Below are 20,244 nucleotides of genomic sequence, written 5' to 3'. Positions count from 1 at the left end.
TGTGGACCAGCTCTATACTCTCGGCAGGGTTCTTGAGGGTGCATGGGAGTTTGCCCAACCAGTCTACATATGCTTTGTGGACTTGGAGAAGGCATTCGACCGTGTCCCTCGGGAAGTCCTGTGGGGAGTGCTCAAAGAGTATGGGGTATCGGACTGTCTTATTGTGGCGGTCCGCTCCCTATACGATCAGTGCCAGAGCTTGGTCCGCATTGCCGGCAGTAAGTCGAACACATTTCCAGTGAGGGTTGGACTCCGCCAAGGCTGTCCTTTGTCACCGATTCTGTTCATAACTTTTAAGGACATAATTTCTAGGTGCAGTCAAGGCGTTGAGGGGTTCCGGTTTGGTAACCGCAGGATTAGGTCTCTGCTTTTTACAGATGATGTGGTCCTGATGGCTTCATCTGACCGGGATCTTCAGCTCTCGCTGGATCGGTTCGCAGCGAGTGTGAAGCGACCGGAATGACAATCAGCACCTCCAAGTCCGAGTCCATGGTTCTCGCCCGGAAAAGGGTGGAATGCCATCTCCGGGTTGGGGAGGAGACCCTGCCCCAAGTGGAGGCGTTCAAGTACCTAGGAGTCTTGTTCACGAGTGAGGGAAGAGTGGATCGTGAGATCGACAGGCGGATCGGTGCGGCGTCTTCAGTAATGCGGATGTTGTATCGATCCGTTGTGGTCAAGAAGGAGCTGAGCCGGAAGGCAAAGCTCTCAATTTACCGGTCGATCTACGTTCCCATCCTCACCTATTGTCATGAGCTTTGGGTCATGACCGAAAGGATAAGATCACGGGTACAAGCGGCCGAAACGAGTTTCCTCCGCTGTGTGGCGGGGCTCTCCCTTAGAGATAGGGTGAGAAGCTCTGTCATCCGGGAGGAACTCAAAGTAAAGCCGCTGCTCCTTCACATCGAGAGGAGCCAGATGAGGTGGTTCGGGCATCTGGTCAGGATGCCACCCGAACGCCTCCCTAGGGAGGTGTTTAGGGCACGTCCAACCGGTAGGAGGCCACGGGGAAGACCCAGGACACGTTGGGAAGACTATGTCTCCCGGCTGGCCTGGGAACGCCTCGGGATCCCCCGGGAAGAGCTAGACAAAGTGGCTGGGGAGAGGGAAGTCTGGGTTTCCCTGCTTAGGCTGTTGCCCCCGCGACCCGACCTCGGATAAGCGGAAGATGATGGATGGATGGATGGACAAAATGTCCACCCGTTTAATATGCCTCATATGGTTACTGGGGTCGAGGGAAAGCTGGAGCCAATTCCACCTGACATTGTGCGAAGTGAAAGTCAGCCAAACACAGTTACAGTATAAACAAAATAAAATAAAAAACAAATAAAAACAAAATATAAAATGATGTCAACTCTATATTCTCCTCCATATGCAATGAATATGTTTTATATTTACTAATGACAGTAGGAAGGGGAGTCATATGCCCCCATTCATGGCGGTTTTACCTTACACATGAAATGTGACAAATTGTTGGGGGAGGGTCACACTATCCACTTTAGCCGCCAAATGGCAGTCGAGGGTATAATATCTTCAAATGGGTTTTGTTTGACCAAACTGCCCCCCCTCCTCCTCCTCTTACGGGAGATGCACCCAGGAATGGTGCTATATGAGTCCCTTTCCTACTATAATAAATACTATAATTGGTAACACTTTAGTATGGGAACATATTAACCATGCTTATTAAATTAACAAAGACTAAATTTAGAGTTATTTGGACACTAGGGGAACATATAAGGGTTAGGGTTACTAATAAGCAATCATTCTGAGGTTATTGAGAGAAGACTCCTAGTTAATGGCTTGTATAATAAGGCCATGCAGAATAAGGCATTAATAAGTACTTAATAATGATTAATTAAGAGCCAATATTTTATGAATTTGCATGTTAATAAGCAACTAATTAATGGTGAATATGTGTTGCCCGTACCACCCTATATTTGATCATTTAGAACAGGGTTCGGAACCTTTTTGGCTGAGAGAGCCATGAAAGCCAAATATTTAACAATGTATTTCTGTGAGAGCCATATCATAATTTTTTAACACTGAATACAACTAAATGCGTGCATTTTTTAAGTAAGACCAACATTTTTAAGGTATATTAAGTCTCTAATTGTTTTTAACAACATTGTTATTTCTTGAACAGGTGCGGTAGAAAACGGATGGATGGATTAAAATGCATGAGGATGTTTTGTATTTTGAACGTTGTTTTTGACACTCTGATTACCAGCGGAATTATTCATTACTTATCGTGTTAAGCAATCTCAGCTAAGATTTATCCGAGAGCCAGATGCAGTCATCAGATGAGCCGCATCTGGCTCTAGAACCATAGGTTCCCTACCCCTGATTTAGAACCATGCAATTGTGAATTTCTCGCTGCTTTTAAAAACATGTCAAAGCATATCAGCGTGTTTTATTCCTATGAATACACTGCAAAAACGGAAATCTAAGTAAGATTAAATATCTCAAATAAGGGTGATATATGCTTATTTTCTGTCTGATAAGATAATTCTTCTCATTAAGCAGATTTTATGTTAGACTGTTTTGCTTCTTTTAAGGGTATAGGCCCTAAATTATCTGAGTAAGATACTACAGCTTGTTGCTGAGATTTTATGACCTATAGCGAGTAAAACATGTTTGAAACTAGAATGCCAACTCTTTATCAGCCGATAAATGCTTTAAAATGTGATATCGGATATGATTGATATCGGTTTCAAAAAGTAAAATCTATGACTTTTTAAAACGCTGCTGTACGGAGTGGTACACGAACGTAGGGAGAAGTACAGAGCGCCAATACACCTTAAAGGCACTGCCATTGCGTGCCGGCTGAATCACATAATATCTACGGCATTTCACACACATAAGTGAATGCAATGCATACTTGGTCAACAGCCATACTGGTCACACTGAGGGTGGCCGTATAAACAACTTTAACACTGTTACAAATATGCGCCACACTGTGAACCCACACCAAACAAGAATCCATCCATCTATTTTCAACCGCTTATTCCCTTTGGGGTCGCTGGGGTGGCTGGTGCCTACTCAGCTACAATCGGGCGGAAGGCGGCGTACACCCTGGACAAGTCGCAGACCAAAAAATGAATGACAAACACATTTTGGGAGAACATCTGCACCGTAACAAAACATAAATACAACAGAACAAATACCCAGAACCCCTTGCAGCACTAACTCCTCCGGGACGCTACAACATACACCCCCCGCTACTTTTTTTTTACCAAGAAAAGTGCACTTGATTTTAGTGAGAATATACTTAATTTAAGGTATGTTTGGGTTGATTGAGGTTCGCTAATTTTAACTTGTTTTGGAAAGTCTTGACAAGCTGAATTTTCTTGTTCTATTGGCAGATAATTTTGCTTAGTTCAAGTAAAATACCCCTCATTTATGTATTTTTTTTCTTGTTTTTGAACACTGACTTTTTGTAGTGTAGACACTCCGTTTTTAGATGTGTTGACCAACCATTCACACACACACACACACACACACACACACACACACACACACACACACACACACACACACACACTTGGCAGTCCTTAGCATTCATTTGTGTGGTTCTAACCCTCTTACACTATAATATTGTTTAATGAAAAGTCTATTTAATGTTCGGTCCCTCTTAAGTTGTGAATCATCCTTTTGGTGCAAGAAGCCGCTGGAGGAACAGATTCAAAGGTCAACCCATCCCGGCGGACCTGTTTGATAGGAATGCAAAAACACCTTTGGGGAAGGAGAGCACCTGCATGTTTTCCTAATGAGGCCTTGCAGGAGATTCACTCATTCCAAACAACAGCAGATCAATGGCAAACATCCAAAGACTGGAACAAATAAATGGCCTTCACTAAATAGAGGAGCGAGGTGAGTCACTTTTTGAAGGGATGTTGATTGCAATAGGGAATTTAATTCACTCCGTATTTAGCTACAGAGGACATTTTGTACCAACTGAGCGTGTGCACGGCTTACCTTCACTGCAGTCCGTTCCTTGGAATCCAGTGTCAGAACAGTCGCATGTGGGCTTGTTGTTGATTAAGCTGCACACTCCGCCATTCAAGCACATGTTAGCTGCACCACAAAGGTCCTTTAAGAGTCCTGCGCTGTCCACCACGACAGATGCCGTGTTGTTGACCTTTATGTCTGTTATCCAGCCGGTGAAAGGCGCCTGATCCCTAATGGCGGCGGATGTAAGACGTAACGCCACAGACCGCAACTCCGGCGGGATGCCGCCCACAAACAAATTGCTGAAAACGGTCATATCCCGTCTTTTGGATTTCACCTCCACCCATTTGACATCATCGTCCACCACCAGGGTCGTGTTCTTAAAGTTTCTCCGTACGGTGACGGCGTGCCACTGGCCGTCATCGACCGCCGCGTCGGATACGACGGAGGCGGGCTCGGCGCAGAAGATGGAGAAACGAAGGCTAAGTCTCCCGTTGAGAATGAAGAGTTCCAGAAAGTCGCAAAATCCCTCGTCGTCAAAGTAAACCAGCAGCCCGTGGGAGCTCTTTGTTTTCATGTTGAAACTCATTTCGCTTTCGCAGCACGCGTTCCATACTGGGAATCGTGCCCACTGTCCCTCTGCACCTGTAAACTCCAGACAAGTGCCAAGTTCGACGTAGCCACAAATAAGCAGGCCGACCCAAATAAAACGGGCACTGTGATGCTTTTGTAAAACCATTGTGAGAACACTAATCTATGTGGATGGCTGAATTTATTTATAGGAACCTTTGCTTAAGCAAGATGTAAAGTGGTTTGACTGTGACAAAGAGCCAGATATAATTAGGCGTCTCATTTTAGGGCAAAAAAAAATAATATATTTTTAATGGACTAAAAACATTCAGTTTATAGCCCAAGGGGAAATTGTAATACTGCCTATGTGCCAAAATAGTCTAAACTCCTTCAAGGTCCTCTATGCCATGGCTGTGGAAAATGAAAAACTGAAAGGGATTCAAACACAAAAATTGTTTGTGATCATGGAAGAGCTCCTCCTGACGCCAGTTAGCGAATGCACGGTTTCACATGAGTCGACGCCGCAGCCTTAATCTTCATGTTCATGCCAACGTGGGTTTTGGCTGGTAACTGAGAGCCTTGCTTTGGGCTTTTCACCCGGCGTCCTCTCTAACAAAGTGAAAATAAGCCATATGGACACAAAGTGGCTTGATGAGCTCAGCAAAAGAGGCAGTCTGTCCGTCCAGACACTCTCCAAGTTCCCTGCAAAAGAAAGATTGGAGAACAAAATCAGACTTACACTTTTAGATTCAAATTATTTGTCTAAAGCAACGGTCACCAACCGTTTTGAAACCAATAGCTACTTCTTGGGTACTGATTAATGGGAAGGGCTACCATTTTGATACACACTTATATAAATTGCTAGAAATAGCCAATTTGCTCAATTTACCTTAACAAAAAAATCTATATATATATACATATATAAAAAAAATGGGTATTTCTGTCTGTCATTCCCTCGTACATTTTTTTTCCTTTTACGGAAGGTTTTTTGTAGAGAATAAATGATGAAAAAAAACACTTAATTGAACGGTTTAAAAGAGGAGAAAACACCAAAAAAATGAAAATTAAATCTTGAAACAGTTTATCTTCAATTACAACCCTTTAAAATTCAACCAAAAAAAATGAAGAGAAAAACTAGCTGATTCGAATCTTTTTGAAAAAATAAAAAAAATAATTCATGGAACATCATTAGTAATTCTTCCTGATTAAGATTCATTTTAGACATGTTTTAAATAGGTTAAAAACCTATTTGCTTTTTGTTAGAATATATCATAAATTGGACCAAACTATTTTCCCAACAAAGCCAAATCATTATTTCTTCTAGATTTTCCAGAACAAACATTTTAAAATAAATTCAAAAGACTTTGAAATAAGATTTAAATTTGATTCTACAGATTTTCCAGATTTGCCAGAATATTTTTTGGGAATTTTAAATCATAATAAGTTTGAAGAAACATTTCACAAATATTCGTCGAAAAAACAGAAGCTAAAATAATTAAATTAAAATGTATTTATTATTCTTTCCAATAATAAAAAAAAAAAAAAAACTTGAACATTGATTTAAATTGTCAGGAAAGAAGAAGGAGTTTAAAAGGTATATGTGTTTAAAAATCCTACGATCATTTTCAAGGTTGTATTTTTTTTCTCTCAAATTGTCTTTCTGAAAGTTTTAAGAAGCAAAGTAAAAAAAATTATGATTTTATTTAAACAAGTGAAGACCAGGATTTTCAAATTCTATTTGAGTTTTGTCCGTCTTAGAATTAAAAATGTCGAGCAAAGCGAGACCAGCTTGCTAGTAAACAAATAAAATTTTAAAAAATAGAGGCAGCTCACTGGTAAGTGCTGCTATTTGAGCTATTTTTAGAACAGGCCAGTGGGTGACTCATCTGGTCCTTACGGGCGACCTGGTGCCTGCGGGCACCCCGTTGGTGACCCCTGGTCTAAAGCTTTAAATACTACAGTATGATGTCAGCATGGAAAATCTGGAATTCAGCTAAAATGCTCTGGATTAAATGTATCTCTAAATTCGTACAAAGCTCCAGAGGTTTGAACGCATGACATTTGTTAATAACAACAAGAAGAAAAAACATGTATGCAATATTAATACAATATCTGCGAGTTGACTTCGGCCAACATGTGATCAATCGAGACCCTAATTTAAATGTAAGCATTTAAAAAAAAAAAAATTCTGTGAAACTGTTGGTGGAGAACAAATCAAGCACTTCTCTGCAACCTTGTGGGACAAATGATTAGTCTTAAATGTAGACTTTGGTTATGTGTTCACCCAAAATTTAAGTTAAAGTACCAATGATTGTCACACACACACTAGATGTGGCAAAATTATTCCCTGCATTTGATCACCCTCTGGGAGGTGAGGGGAGCAGTGGGCAGCAGTGGTGGTCACGCCTGGGAATCATTTTTGGTGATTTAACCCACAAATCCAACCTTTGGAATGCAAAGCAGGGAAGTATGGGTCCCTTTTTTATAATCTTTGGTATGACTCGGCCGGGGTTTGAACTCACAACCTACCGAGCTCAGGGCGGACACTCTAACCCATGTGTGTCAAACTCTGGCCCGCGGATCAAATTTGGCCCGCCGTGTAATTTAATTTTGCCCTTGAGGCAATATCAAATTAAACATTAGAGCTGGCCTGCCGGTATTGTACAGCGGTGATGCCGCTCTAACACCGCTAATCCTCATACTAGCCAACCCTACCGAGACTCCCGAAGTTCAGTGCCCCTCCCGAAAATCTCCCGGGGGAACCATTCTCCCAAATTTCTACCGATTTCCACCCGGACAACAATATTGTTTTAATGGCACTTCCTTTAGCCTTCTCTACAACCTTGCATCACGTCCGCTTTTCCTACATACAAACATTGTGCCGTCCTAGTCACACAATATAAGCAGATAGTACACACACATAATTTAATGCAAGGCATGCTTGATTAGGTCACACTCAGGGTGGCTTAATAAACAACTTTAACGCTTTTGCAAATATGTGCCACACCGTGAACCCACACCAAACAAGAATGACAAACACGTTTCGGGAGAACATCCGCACCGTAACACAACATAAACACAACAGAAGAAATACTCAGAAACCCTTGCAGCGCTAACACCTCTGGGACGCTACAATATATAATTTGATATGCCATTGATAGTTTTTAATTATTATTATTGTTTATTTTGCCTCTTTGAGCTATAATTTGACCCCCTTAAAATGCTTCAAAGTGCAAGTTAAAGCTCTACTATGCAAAGCGAAAGCCATTTATCAACAACATCCAGAAACGCCAATCTGTAATTTAACCCCCTTAACATGCTTCACAACTCACCAAATTTTACACACACATCAGGACTGGCAAAAATATCCATCTAATAAAAAACCAACCCCAAAAGTCAAAATTGCGCTCTAGCAACCCCTAGGAAAAAACACAGACAAAACTGCTTGTAACTTCTGTTAGGAATGTCGTAGAGACATGAAACAAAAACCTCTATGTAGGTCTGACTTAGACCAGGGCTTGGGTTGCGGGGGCAGCAGCCGAAGGCGGACCCGACCAATGCTGCTTGCAGCTTTAATTGTTTATTTGAAACTCTATTTTGCATGTCACTATAAAATTATATAAGCCTTGCTTCTTCAATATTCAATGCAAAACTTGTTTGGGTCCCCATTAAAAGTTTAATTTGTTCAACCTTGGCCCGTGGCTTAGTTCATTTTAAAATTTTGGCCCACTTTGTATTTGAGTTCGACACCCCTGCTCTAACCACTTGACCACTGATAAACCTGAACTTCAGTTGATGTACTGTATTGGATTCCACGGCTTGCACTGAAATATCTTACAGAGAAAGGGTGTTTAGCAGTAAACATGCAATACTGTGTTTTTCCCAATTCCCAATAATTTGGAATTCAGCTAAAATGCTCTGAATTAAATATATCTCTAAATTTGTACACAGCTCCAGAGGCTTGAACACATGACATTTGTAATACAAATATAGTTACTAAGTCCTGCCGGTTCCCCTGCAAAGATGTCTTGGTGGTGTTTTTCAAACAATATTGCTTACATTCTACAGACTAGTGCTTCTTAGTCCCCTAAGACCCTGTTTACACTGAACAACAATTCTTATTTATTTGCCGTCAACTGACACAGATCTGATTTTGTTGCCACTCTAAACGCCCCAAAATGCTTCAAGTCTGATCTTTTGGCATCAAATTCAAGCCACAAAAGGAGATATTCCGACTTAGATTGGAATCTGAAATTTTCAAATATGACCAGTCTAAACGCAATGCGACCCGAATGTGACTTTTTCATCAGCTTTAGGTGAGCTATCTCATTCTCAAGATCCGGTTTAGGCGAGCAAAGTCTATAGGTTGTGAGTTCAAACCCCGGCCGAGTCGTACCAAAGACTATAAAAATGGGACTCATACCTCCTTGCTTGGCACTCAGCATCAAGGGTTGGAATTAGGGGTTAAAATCACCAAATTGATTCCTGAGCGCGGCCACCGCTGCTGCTCACTGCTCCCCTCACCTCCCAGGGGTTGAACAAGGGGATGGGTCTAATGCAGAGAGTGATTTCACCACACCGAATGTGTGTGTGTGTGTGTGTGTGTGTGTGACTGTCAGTGGTACTTTAACTTTAACTTTAAGTTTAAGATGACCACATTTCTGGTGCATCACTTGTGAATTGTGCACTAATAATAGTTGATATGTAATTTATGAATAAATATGTCATTATTCCAAAGGAATAGCAATTGTTAAAAGACCGAAATTGACGCTGAGGCGTATTTGCTTACATGTGAGTTGGAAAAAAAGCTCCCGTAGATCTCAATGATGTCCGTGTATTCGCTAACTAACAGCCATAAAAAGATTAGAACCCTCCCAAATATATTTTACTATATACATCCATTCATACATTATATTACTTTCATGTAAAAAAAACACTCATGTTTAAAATGTTGCAACTTTTATTTTATTTTGTAGTAATAGCGACTTCTTCCTGGTCAACTTTCTTTGTTTGCACTGTATCGAAGTCACTTTAATTGCACCACTGCAATCACCTTCGAGAGGATAATCATGTCACACCTCTGTACATAGGGGACACGGATGTGGTCAGGGTGAAAACCTTTAAATGGCTTGGGACCCACATCAGCGAGGACCTCACCTGGGATCACAACAACCAACAAACAACAAAGAAAGCCCAGTAGCGACTGTACTTCCTAAGAAAGCTGAAAAAATTTGGCCTGCCACCCAAAATTGTCAGCAACTTCTATAGAAGTACGATTGAGAGTGTCCTTACCAGCTCAATCACGGTCTGGTATGGAAACTGCACTGCTAAAGACAGGAAGGCACTACAGTGAGTGATTAAAACTGCTCAGTGCATATATGGAGCAGCCTTTCCCTCACTACAGGACATGTACTCTACCAGGCCAGCCATGGTTAAGGACAGTACAGACCCCCGGCACAGTCTCTACAGCCTCTTACCATCAGGCAGATGATACATGAGCCTGAAAGCCAGGACTACGAGACTGACAAACAGTTTCGACCAACAGGCCATCAGGCTTGTGAATGCTAACTTGAGAATGCTCCCCCAGCTACAGTGGTTTGCTGCTAGCGGGGTGTATAAAATAGTCCGGTTTTGTCATGGATGCAAAGGATTATGGGTATTTGTTGTGTTGCGTTTATGTTGTGTTACTGGGAGGATGTTCTCCCGAAATGTGTTTCTCATTCTTGTTTGGTGTGGCTTCACAGCGTGTCGCATAGTGTGGATGCAAGTGACACCGAGGCCACATTGCGTACGTTTACACTGGAGTCTGATAAAAATCACATTTTACTTGAAGTGTAAACAGTCAGCAGAAAAAAAATCACATAAAAAAAAAAAATCTGATTTGCGGCACTTTGGCCTGCTGTGTAAACATAGTCTAAAATGTGCTGATGTAAAGGGGACATATTCTGATTTTTTTTTTTTTTTCTACACGTAAAACACTTCCTTGTGGTCCACACAAAAAAAATTGCATCATTTCTGTAAAAAAATATAAGTACACATTAACAAAAACAAAAAAATGTATGATAAATAAATATAGATCAACATGGAACAAAAAGTAACTGAATTACATTTTTTTTATATATAACAGCAACAATTTCAAGTGCATCAATTCAACATTAAAAAAGCTGATCCTTATTAAAACTATAAATATTTTAGCCCAAAAAAGTAACACAATAATTAATATCCATCCATCCATCCATTTTCTACCGCTTATTCCCTTTTGGGGTCGCGGGGGGCGCTGGCGCCTATCTCAGCTACAATCGGGCAGAAGGCGGGGTACACCCTGGACAAGTTGCCACCTCATCGCAGGGCCAACACAGAGAGACAAACAACATTCACACTCACATTCACACACTAGGGCCAATTTAGTGTTGCCAATCAACCTATCCCCAGGTGCATGTCTTTGGAGGTGGGAGGAAGCCGGAGTACCCGGAGGGAACCCACGCATTCACGGGGAGAACATGCAAACTCCACACAGAAAGATCCCGAGCCTGGATTTGAACCCAGGACTGCAGGACCTTCGTATTGTGAGGCAGACGCACTAACCCCTCTGCCACCGTGAAGCCACAATAATTGATAAAACATTCAAATTGATCAGCAACATTAACTCAGATGCACAATATTCACAAGTCAATTATATTTATATAGTGCTTTTCTCCAGAGAAACCCATGATCTGCATTATTAAGCTATATTTAAACCAGTGTGGGTGCACTGGGAGCAGGAGGGTAAAGTATCTTGCTCAAGGACACAACAGCAGTGACTAGGATAGCGGAACCAGGGATCAAACCTGGAACCCTCATGTTGTTGGTACTGCCGCTCTAGCAACCGAGCCACGCCAACCTCATAAAACGCTTTAGCCAGCAAAATAAAAATTATTAAAACAATTTCCAAAGACATGCACCTGGGGATAGGTTGATTGGCAACACTAAATTGGCCCTAGTGTGTGAATGTGAGTGTGAATGTTGTCTGCCTATCTGTATTGGCCCTGTGATGAGGTGGCGACTTGTGCAGGCACCAGCGCCCCCCGCCACCCCAAAGAGAATAAGCGGTACAAAATGGATGGATGGATGGAAATTGTGCTTATTTTATAATCTAAATGAGGAAGTCTGGATTCCAAGCCACAATGAGTATGTTCTGTTGTGCACAGCTTTTCAAAGCGGGGTTTGAAGCATGATACTGCATGACACTCATAGGATGTTCCTGGGGGCCATACACGTCCCCCAGGTATTGCATCGCATCCCACCAGGGGGGGCTGCCCCACTATTTGAGAAGAACTGGTCTAAATTGTGCGTAGATTTTGTTTTACGGACCATCTTCAAGCAACTATTTGACCGTTTCTTCAGAAATTGTCGTGTTTTTTTTAGGACGACCTTATTTACGTGCCAAAGCCCTCCTCTGGGTCAAGCCCCCGTCTCCGACCCGTGAGCCATGTAGTTTTTAGCACTTCCATAACGTTCCTACTGGCAGATGAAGGTTACAACTGGTGTTGTCTCGATACGAATATGTTGGTACCGGTACCAAAATTATTTTGATACTTTTCGGTACTTTTCAAAACAAAAGGGACCACACAATTTGCATTATTGGCTTTATTTTAACAAAAAATCTTACAGTTCATTGAAAATATGTTTTTTTTATTGCAAATTAGTCCCTAAATAAAATAATGAACATACAAGACAACTTTTCTTTTATTAGTAAGTAAGCAAACAAAGGCTCCTAATTTAGCTACTGAAGTATGCAGTAACATATTGTGTCATTTTCCATTCTATTATTTTGTCAAAATTACTAAGGAGAAGTGGTGGAAAATTAATTATTAATCTACTTGTTCATTTACTATTAATATCTGCTTATGTTCTCTTTTAACATGTTCTATCTACATTTCTGTTAAAATGCATTAATCATTTATTATTCTGTTGTTTGATACTTTGCATTAGTTTTGGATGATACCACACATTTGGGTATCAATCCGATACCAAGTCGTTACAGGATCATACATTGGTCATATTCAAAGTTCTCATATTTCCAGGGACATATTTCCTGAGTTTATAAACATACTATACATTTGAAAAAAACAAAAGAAAATGTTGTGATGCCAAAAAAAAATCTATGTTATCATAGTAGTATCGTGGCATGGAGGCCGGTATTTTTCAGAGGCAGTATAGTAACGATTATGATTCATTAGTATTGCGGTACAATGCTAATAATGGTGTACCGTACAACCCTAGTTAGAACTGTACGCTAATTTTGAGTAGAAAAATGTGCATGTTTAAGCCAGTCTGCACCACTTTAAGAAAATACAGACAAAGAAGCAACATATTGACTAAAACTTTGGACTACAACTGATAAAAAAGGCAGATGCGAAGCTCTTTAGGTTAATCTCGACCATGTATGGAGATATCCGCTGACTTAACTTAGGCAAAGTATGTCACAATCGCTTATCCGAGGTCGGGTCGCGGGGGTACCAGCCTAAGCAGGGAAGCCCAGACTCTCCCCAGCCACTTCGTCTAGCTCTTCCCGGGGGATCCCGAGGCTTTCCCAGGCTAGCCGGGAGACATAGTCTTTCCAACGTGTCCTGGGTCTTCCCCGTGGCCTCCTACCGGTTGGACGTGCCCTAAACACCTCCCTCGGGAGGCGTTCGGGTGGCATCCTGACCAAATGCCCAAACCACCTCATCTGGCTCCTCTCGATGTGGAGGAGCAGCGGCTTTACTTTGAGTTCCTCCCGGATGGCAGAGCTTCTCACCCTATCTCTAAGGGAGAGCCCCGCCACACGGCGAAGGAAACTCACTTCGGCCGCTTGTACCCGTGATCTTATCCTTTCGGTCATGACCCAAAGCTCATGACATTAGGTGAGGATGGGAATGTAGATCGACCGGTAAATTGAGAACTTTGCCTTCCGGCTCAGCTCCTTTGTCACCACAACGGATCGGTACAGCGTCCGCAATATTGAAGACGCCGCACCGATCTGCCTGTCGATTTCACGATCCACTCTTCCTCCACTCATGAACAAGACTCCTAGGTACTTGAACTCGTCCACTTGGGGCAGGGTCTCCTACCCAACCCAGAGATGGCACTCCACCCTTTTCCGGGAGAGAACCATGGACTCGGATTTGGAGGTGCTGATTCTCATTCCGGTCGCTTCACACTCGGCTGCGAACCGATCCAGCGAGAACTGAAGATCCCGGCCAGATGAAGCCATAATGAACACATCATCTGCAAAAAGCAGAGACCTAATCCCGCGGCCACCAAACCGGAACCCCTCAACGCCTTGACTGCGCCTAAAAATTCTGTCTATAAAAGTTATGAACAGAATCGGTGACAAAGGGCAGCCTTGGTGGAGTCCAACCCTCACTGCCGGCAATGCGGACCAAGCTCTGGCACTGATCATACAGGGAGCGGACCCCCACAATAAGACAGTCCGATACTCCATACTTTCTGAGCACTCCCCACAAGACTTCCCGAGGGACACGGTCGAATGCCTTCTCCAAGTCCACAAAGCACATGTAGACTGGTTGGGCAAACTCCCATGCACCCTCAAGAACCCTGCGGAGAGTATAGAGCTGGTCCACAGTTCCACGTCTTTATGGTTTGAATTTAAATTTGCAGGACTTATGAGTATCCCAAATGCAGAAAAAAAAAAAACAGGTGATACCAGGTACGAAAACGTTGGTTTTGCATGATATGAGCCCTTTAAGTAAACTTTACAAAGGGCGTTTTGTAGAGCACATTGACATGTGTGACACATTTTAAAAGTCAATCCAACTTTTGGTGTTTAAAAACAGTGTCACCATGTGGTGTATTCGTCAGAAATCCCAGCAGTGATAAAAGCTTTGACAAATGTTCACCCGTTTGTGGGCAGCGTTTTAGGAGTACAGGGGAAGCTTCCACAAAAAAGACATAAATGTGAAGAAAAAAAAACCCAAGACAATCCATATGGTCTTGGGAGACTTCAGCTCATTGACAATTTAAGTAGATTTTTTTTTTTTACATTAAAAGGGAAAAAGGCCCAGTCCAGTTTTGATTTAAATCCCCAGTGTTCATACAACATGAAGACCTTGGATATCAGTGATTTTGCATTTTTTTTTGATAGCAACAGGGAAAAAAAGACCCTAGAATGGGTCTATATCGGCAATGTTGCAAAGGGTACACACATCTCTCTGCTGGCTATCAGTTTATTGCTTTTTGCAAGATGCATTTCCCCGCGTTCATATATTTACTCCTATAGAGTACGCCTCAGAAAGTTTTATTTTTGAATTGACTCTGATGATACTGTCATGATGTTTTATATGGCAGTCGATATAATTTCCGGTCCAGCACTTTTATTTGTGTTGCATTTCCTGTTTGCCGGATATTTTTTTGCCACTCTGTCTGTCGGAATGCTGGCTCCCTCACCTGTCCCCTGATTGACAAACAGGACACACCTGGTATGGTGCAGCGGTTAACCAACTTGCACAACGACAACAACGTAGCCTCTACAGCAGGGGTGTCATATGTATGACCCAAGTGACCAGATCAGGCCCGCAAACAGGTTTTATCCGGCCCGCGGGATGAGTTTGCTAAGTATAAAAATTAACCTGAAACGCTTGAATGAAAGAAACACCTGTTCTAAATGTGTCCACTAGATGTCACAATAGAAATGATTTGTATCTTTGTAGATTATGCTACAAAATAAACCACGATATGTTTGTGCACCAGTCAAGGAAAATGAGCAAACTAAATATAAAGCATCCTGTAATTTGATTTTGATATTATTTTTTTATCTTGATAGATTGAAAATTAATTTATTCAGAAAGTATAAATAACGACAAATAAAGACAGAATACTGTTAACTGCAACATGTAGGTGTGAAAAAAACACAATTTGTACATTTTCAGATTGTGCTTATTCAATTTTTAACAAAGACAACATTCTGTAGTCCTCTTTATTTTTAGGTTATCGTGCCGTGATTTTACCCCTGCGGCCCACTTATGAGGAGATTTTTCTCCATGTGGCCCCCGATCTAAAATTAGTTTGACGCCCCTGCTCTAGAGCCAGATGTGGCTCTTTTAATGACTGCATCTGGCTCTCAGATAAATCTTAGCTGTCATTGCTTAACACGATAAGAAATGAATAATTCCGCTGGTAAACACGACGTTAAAAATAACATTCAAAGTATAAAACATTCTCATGCATTTTAATCCACCCATCCGTTTTCTACCGCACCAGTTCAAGAAATAACAATGTTGTTAAAAAGAATTACACACTTATTATACTCTAAAAATGTTGATCTTACTTAAAAAAATGCACGCATTTAGTCATATTAAGTGTTAAAAAATATGATATGCCTCTCACGGAAATACATTGTTAAATATTTGGCTTTCATGGCTCTCTCAGCCAAAAATGTTCCTGACCCCTGTTGTAGATGATGCTACATATATACAAAATAAACCAAATGATCATAAACCAAATGATCAAACTACATAAAAAAATTCTGTAATTTGATGTCGATATGATTTTTTTATCTTGATTCCAAATTAACACCAATGAGTTGACTGATGAACAGTATCACATCATTCATTCAGAAAATATAAATAACGACAAATAAATTATTAACCGTGACATGTAAATGTAAAAAAAAAAAAAAAAATACATAATTTGTGCATTTTCAGAATGTGTTTGTCCTATTTTTAAACAAACAAAGAAAACAATTTGAAGTTGTCTTTATTTTTAAGTTATTGAGCTGTGATTTTACCTGTCCGGCCCACTTGGGAGCAGATTTTTCTCCATCTGGCCCCCGATCTAAAATCAGTTAGACACCCCTGCTCTACAGTAAATAAAGTGGACTCGAACATATCCACCATTCATTTTCAAACCGTTAAGTCACAATGATATCATCCTCTTCTTATCCTGCTTACAGCTGGTAGGAGTCATATTTCCATTGTGTCTGGGGATTGCTATAATATGCTGCGATGTATCAACCGACAGCATTCGTGTTGAGTTAATTTATTATCTTTCCGTGCTGCCTCGGTTACACCATCTATCATCATTTCCACGCACCCATTGAGGGGAATTACAATACAGTTTTGGTACAGTAAATGCATTAAATATGATCATTTGGGGACATTTGCACACTAAGCATGTACAATAATTAGACCGACTCCTGCCTACCACAATCAGAAAGCATAAATAATTTAATAATATGCTGTGTTGAAACACACTCAGCAAATTGTGCTGTAACTTCTGTACCCTTGCATAAAATGCACATGATTGGTATGGTATATTGTGAGAATGAAGGGAGGGGGGGGGGGGGGTGCACAAGAACAAAAGTGCATCATTTTCCACACAAAAAGGTGGATTTGTGCAAAGACGTTACTTGCAATGAGCGCGTTGTGTTTGCCTCAGTTTGCCACAATTTAGGATGCGCGTGCACGTACGCGGACGGTGCAGCAAAATGTTTTGAATAAGTAACACTTATGTGAGACTGCTTCCCTCCCAAAGCGACAGAATCCAATGCTTCTTTACATTACATCATGCAAAGCGATAGTTTCACTCTTATATATATATATACACATTATTACACACACACACACATATATATACATTATTACACACACACATATATATATATATATATATATATATATATATATATATATATATATATATGTATATATATATATATATATATATATACATATATATATATATATATATATATATATATATATATATATATATATATTTGAAATAACTCTGAGAAATGCCCCATTGACGCCTATACGTTGCGTACGGGACCTATAGTTGGTGCAAAAGCAACCTGCACTAAAGTAATGTCCATAAAAAAACGCGATATGAGACCGTCCACTTCCACTCTAAAGTAGTATAACACTGGATTTACCTTCAATGTGCGTCCTGCCACGATGTCCTCACCTTAAAAAAAAAACACGCAAAAAGAAAAACAGTAAAGAAGGAAGAAGGCAATGGCCCGTCCAGGCGAAGAACACATATATATGTATATATAATATATATATATAGGATGTAGAGAATCCAGTTGGAGTGGAGGTGCGGTGTGTGGACTGAGGAGCTTCCCCTGTTGAGCTCGTCCACGGACTGCCAGCTTTCCACAGACAAGAGCGCGTCACGTGACGCCGCGTGCAGGGGCGGGGCTGGATGCTGGATGCAGCACCTTGGACAGCGCCTCAGCTTCCACATACACACGCACACATGAGACTTAAGTAGGAACCAAAAGTGCATACAGTGGGCCAAAAAATAATTTAGTCAGCAACCGATTGTGCAAGTTCTCCCACTTAAAATGATGACAGAGGTCTGTAATTTCCATCATAGGTACACTTCAACTGTGAGAGACAGAATGTGAGAAAAACAATACAGGAATTCACATTGTAGGAATTTTAAATAATTTATTTGTAAATTATGGTGGAAAATAAGTATTCGGTCAACCATTTAAAGCTCTCACTGATGATTCATTCTTTCCTCAACACGGATCAATCGGCCTGTCCCCTTAGCAGAAAAACAGCCCCAAAGCATGATGTTTCTACCCCCATGCCTCACAGTAGGTGCGGTGTTCTCGGGATGCAACTCAGTATTCTTCTTCCTCCAAACACGACAAGTTGAGTTTATACCAAAAAGTTATATTTTGGTTTCATCTGACCACATGACATTCTCCCAATCCTCTGCTGTATCATCCATGTATCCATTTTGGTATAAACTCAACTTGTCGTGTTTGGAGGAAGAAAAATACGGAGTTGCATCCCAAGAACACCACACCTACTGTGAAGCATGGGGGTGGAAACATCATGCTTTGGGGCTGTGTATCTGCTAAGGGGACATGACGATTCATCCGTGTTAAGGAAAGAATGAATGGGGCCATGTACCGTGAGATTTTGAGCCAAAACCTCCTTCCATCAGTGAGAGCTTTAAATGGTTGACCAAATACGTGTTTTACACCATAATGTACAAATAAATTCTTTAAAATTCGTACAATGTGAATTCCTGGATTTTTTTTTCACATTCTGTCTCTCACAGTTGAAGTGTACCTATGATGAAAAATTACAGACCTCTGTCATCGTTTTTAGTGGGAGAACTTGCACAATCGGTAGCTGACAAAATACTTTTTTGCCCCACTGTACATGCACACTTCAAAGAGCACATTCATACTAGGGCTGTCCAAAAAACAAACAAAAAAAAAAGTTAACTCGTGATTAATTACAAAAAAATGGTCGCATTAATCATGTATATTAGGGGTGTCAAACTCATTTTAGCTCAGGGGCTGCATGGATTAAAAAAAACTGTGCACACATGGGCCTGAACTATTAAAATCATGGCGTTAAAACAAAAAAATAAAGACAATTCGAGATTGTTTTCTTTTGTCTTACTTTGGCTAAAAATAGAAAAAATATTACAATAAAAATATGGAAAAAAATACCGGCAGTGGTAAAAGTTAAAGGCCTACTGAAATGAGATTTTCTTATTCAAACGGGATAGCAGGTCCATTCTATGTGTCATACTTGATCATTTTGCGATATTGCCATATTTTTGCTGAACGGATTTAGTAGAAAACATCCAGGATAAAATTTGCAACTTTCGGTGCTAAGAGAAAAGCCCTGCCTCTACCGGAAGTCGCAGACGATGACGTCTAATGTTGATGGCTCCTCACATATTCACATTGATTTTAATGGGTTTCTCCAACAAAAAGTGCTATTCGGACCGAGAAGACGACAATTTCGCCATTAATTTCAGCGAGGATGAAAGATTTGTGTTTGAGGATATTGATAGCGACGGGCTAGAAAAAAACAAACAAAACAAAAACGCGATTGCATTGGGACGGATTATGATGTTTTTAGACACATTTACTAGGATAATTCTGGGAAATCCCTTATATTTCTATTGTTTTGCTAGTGTTTTAGTGAGTTTAATATTACCTGATAGTCGGAAGGGTGTATCCACGGGTGTCTTGACGCCAATGTCTCAGGTGTGTCAACGGCAGCTGTACGGACGGCACAAGCTCAGCTTTTCTCCGGTAAGAAGGGACTTTTTAACCACAATTTTCTCACTGAAACCTGCTGGTTGACATTCCGTCGTGATTCATGTTCGCTTGACTGCGCTCTGATCCATAGTAAAGTTTCACCTCCAGGAATTTTAAACAAGGAATCAACGTGTGTTTGTGTGGCTAAAGGCTAAAGCTTCCCAACTTCATCTTTCTACTTTGACTTCTCCAAAATTATTTGAACACATTGCAAAAGATTCAGCAACACAGATGTCCAAAATACTGTGTAATTATGCGGTTAAAGCAGACGACTTTTAGCTGTGTGTGTGTGCAGCGCTCATACTTCCTAAAAACGTGTGACGTCTTGCGTACACGTCATCATAACACGACGTTTTCAAGACAAAACTCCCGGGAAATTTAAAATTGCATTTTAGTAAACTAAAAAGGCCGTATTGGCATGTGTTGCAATGTTAATATTTCATCATTGATATATAAACTATCAGACTGCGTGGTGGGTAGTAGTGGGTTTCAGTAGGCCTTTAAGATCTATGAAGGAAATAAGAAAGTTAATCAATTTACATATGCATTAACAAATTGTTTGCTTTTCTGCTATTTTTTTTGTAATGAATATAATAAGCGGTAGAAAATGGATGGATGGATGGATGGATGGACCATATTTCCTTGGATTGCCGCCGGGTATGTATTATCTG

General features: G+C 40.8%; 1 protein-coding gene across 1 annotated transcript; it reads right to left on the bottom strand.

Annotated features, from left to right (window-relative positions):
• Nucleotides 1–3,848: 3,848 nt before the first annotated feature.
• On the bottom strand, nt 3,849–17,627 carry LOC133558774 (neurexin-1a-like). Its single transcript, XM_061909933.1, has 2 exons — nt 17,429–17,627; nt 3,849–5,217 (listed from the first exon to the last, which is right to left on the bottom strand). Exon 2 carries the CDS (start codon nt 4,682–4,684, stop codon nt 3,929–3,931), a length of 756 nt encoding a protein of 251 aa, XP_061765917.1. The 5' UTR covers nt 4,685–5,217; nt 17,429–17,627; the 3' UTR covers nt 3,849–3,928.
• Nucleotides 17,628–20,244: the final 2,617 nt, after the last annotated feature.

The sequence above is a fragment of the Nerophis ophidion genome, linkage group LG09 (assembly GCF_033978795.1).
Source record: "Nerophis ophidion isolate RoL-2023_Sa linkage group LG09, RoL_Noph_v1.0, whole genome shotgun sequence".
NCBI classification, from domain to species: Eukaryota; Metazoa; Chordata; class Actinopteri; order Syngnathiformes; family Syngnathidae; genus Nerophis; species Nerophis ophidion.
This window is presented reverse-complemented; position numbering and strand designations above follow the sequence as displayed.

Excerpts from the sequence above, each read along its gene's own strand:
- LOC133558774 (XM_061909933.1), bottom strand. The coding sequence starts at position 4,684 with ATGGTTTTACAAAAGCATCACAGTGCCCGTTTTATTTGGGTCGGCCTG.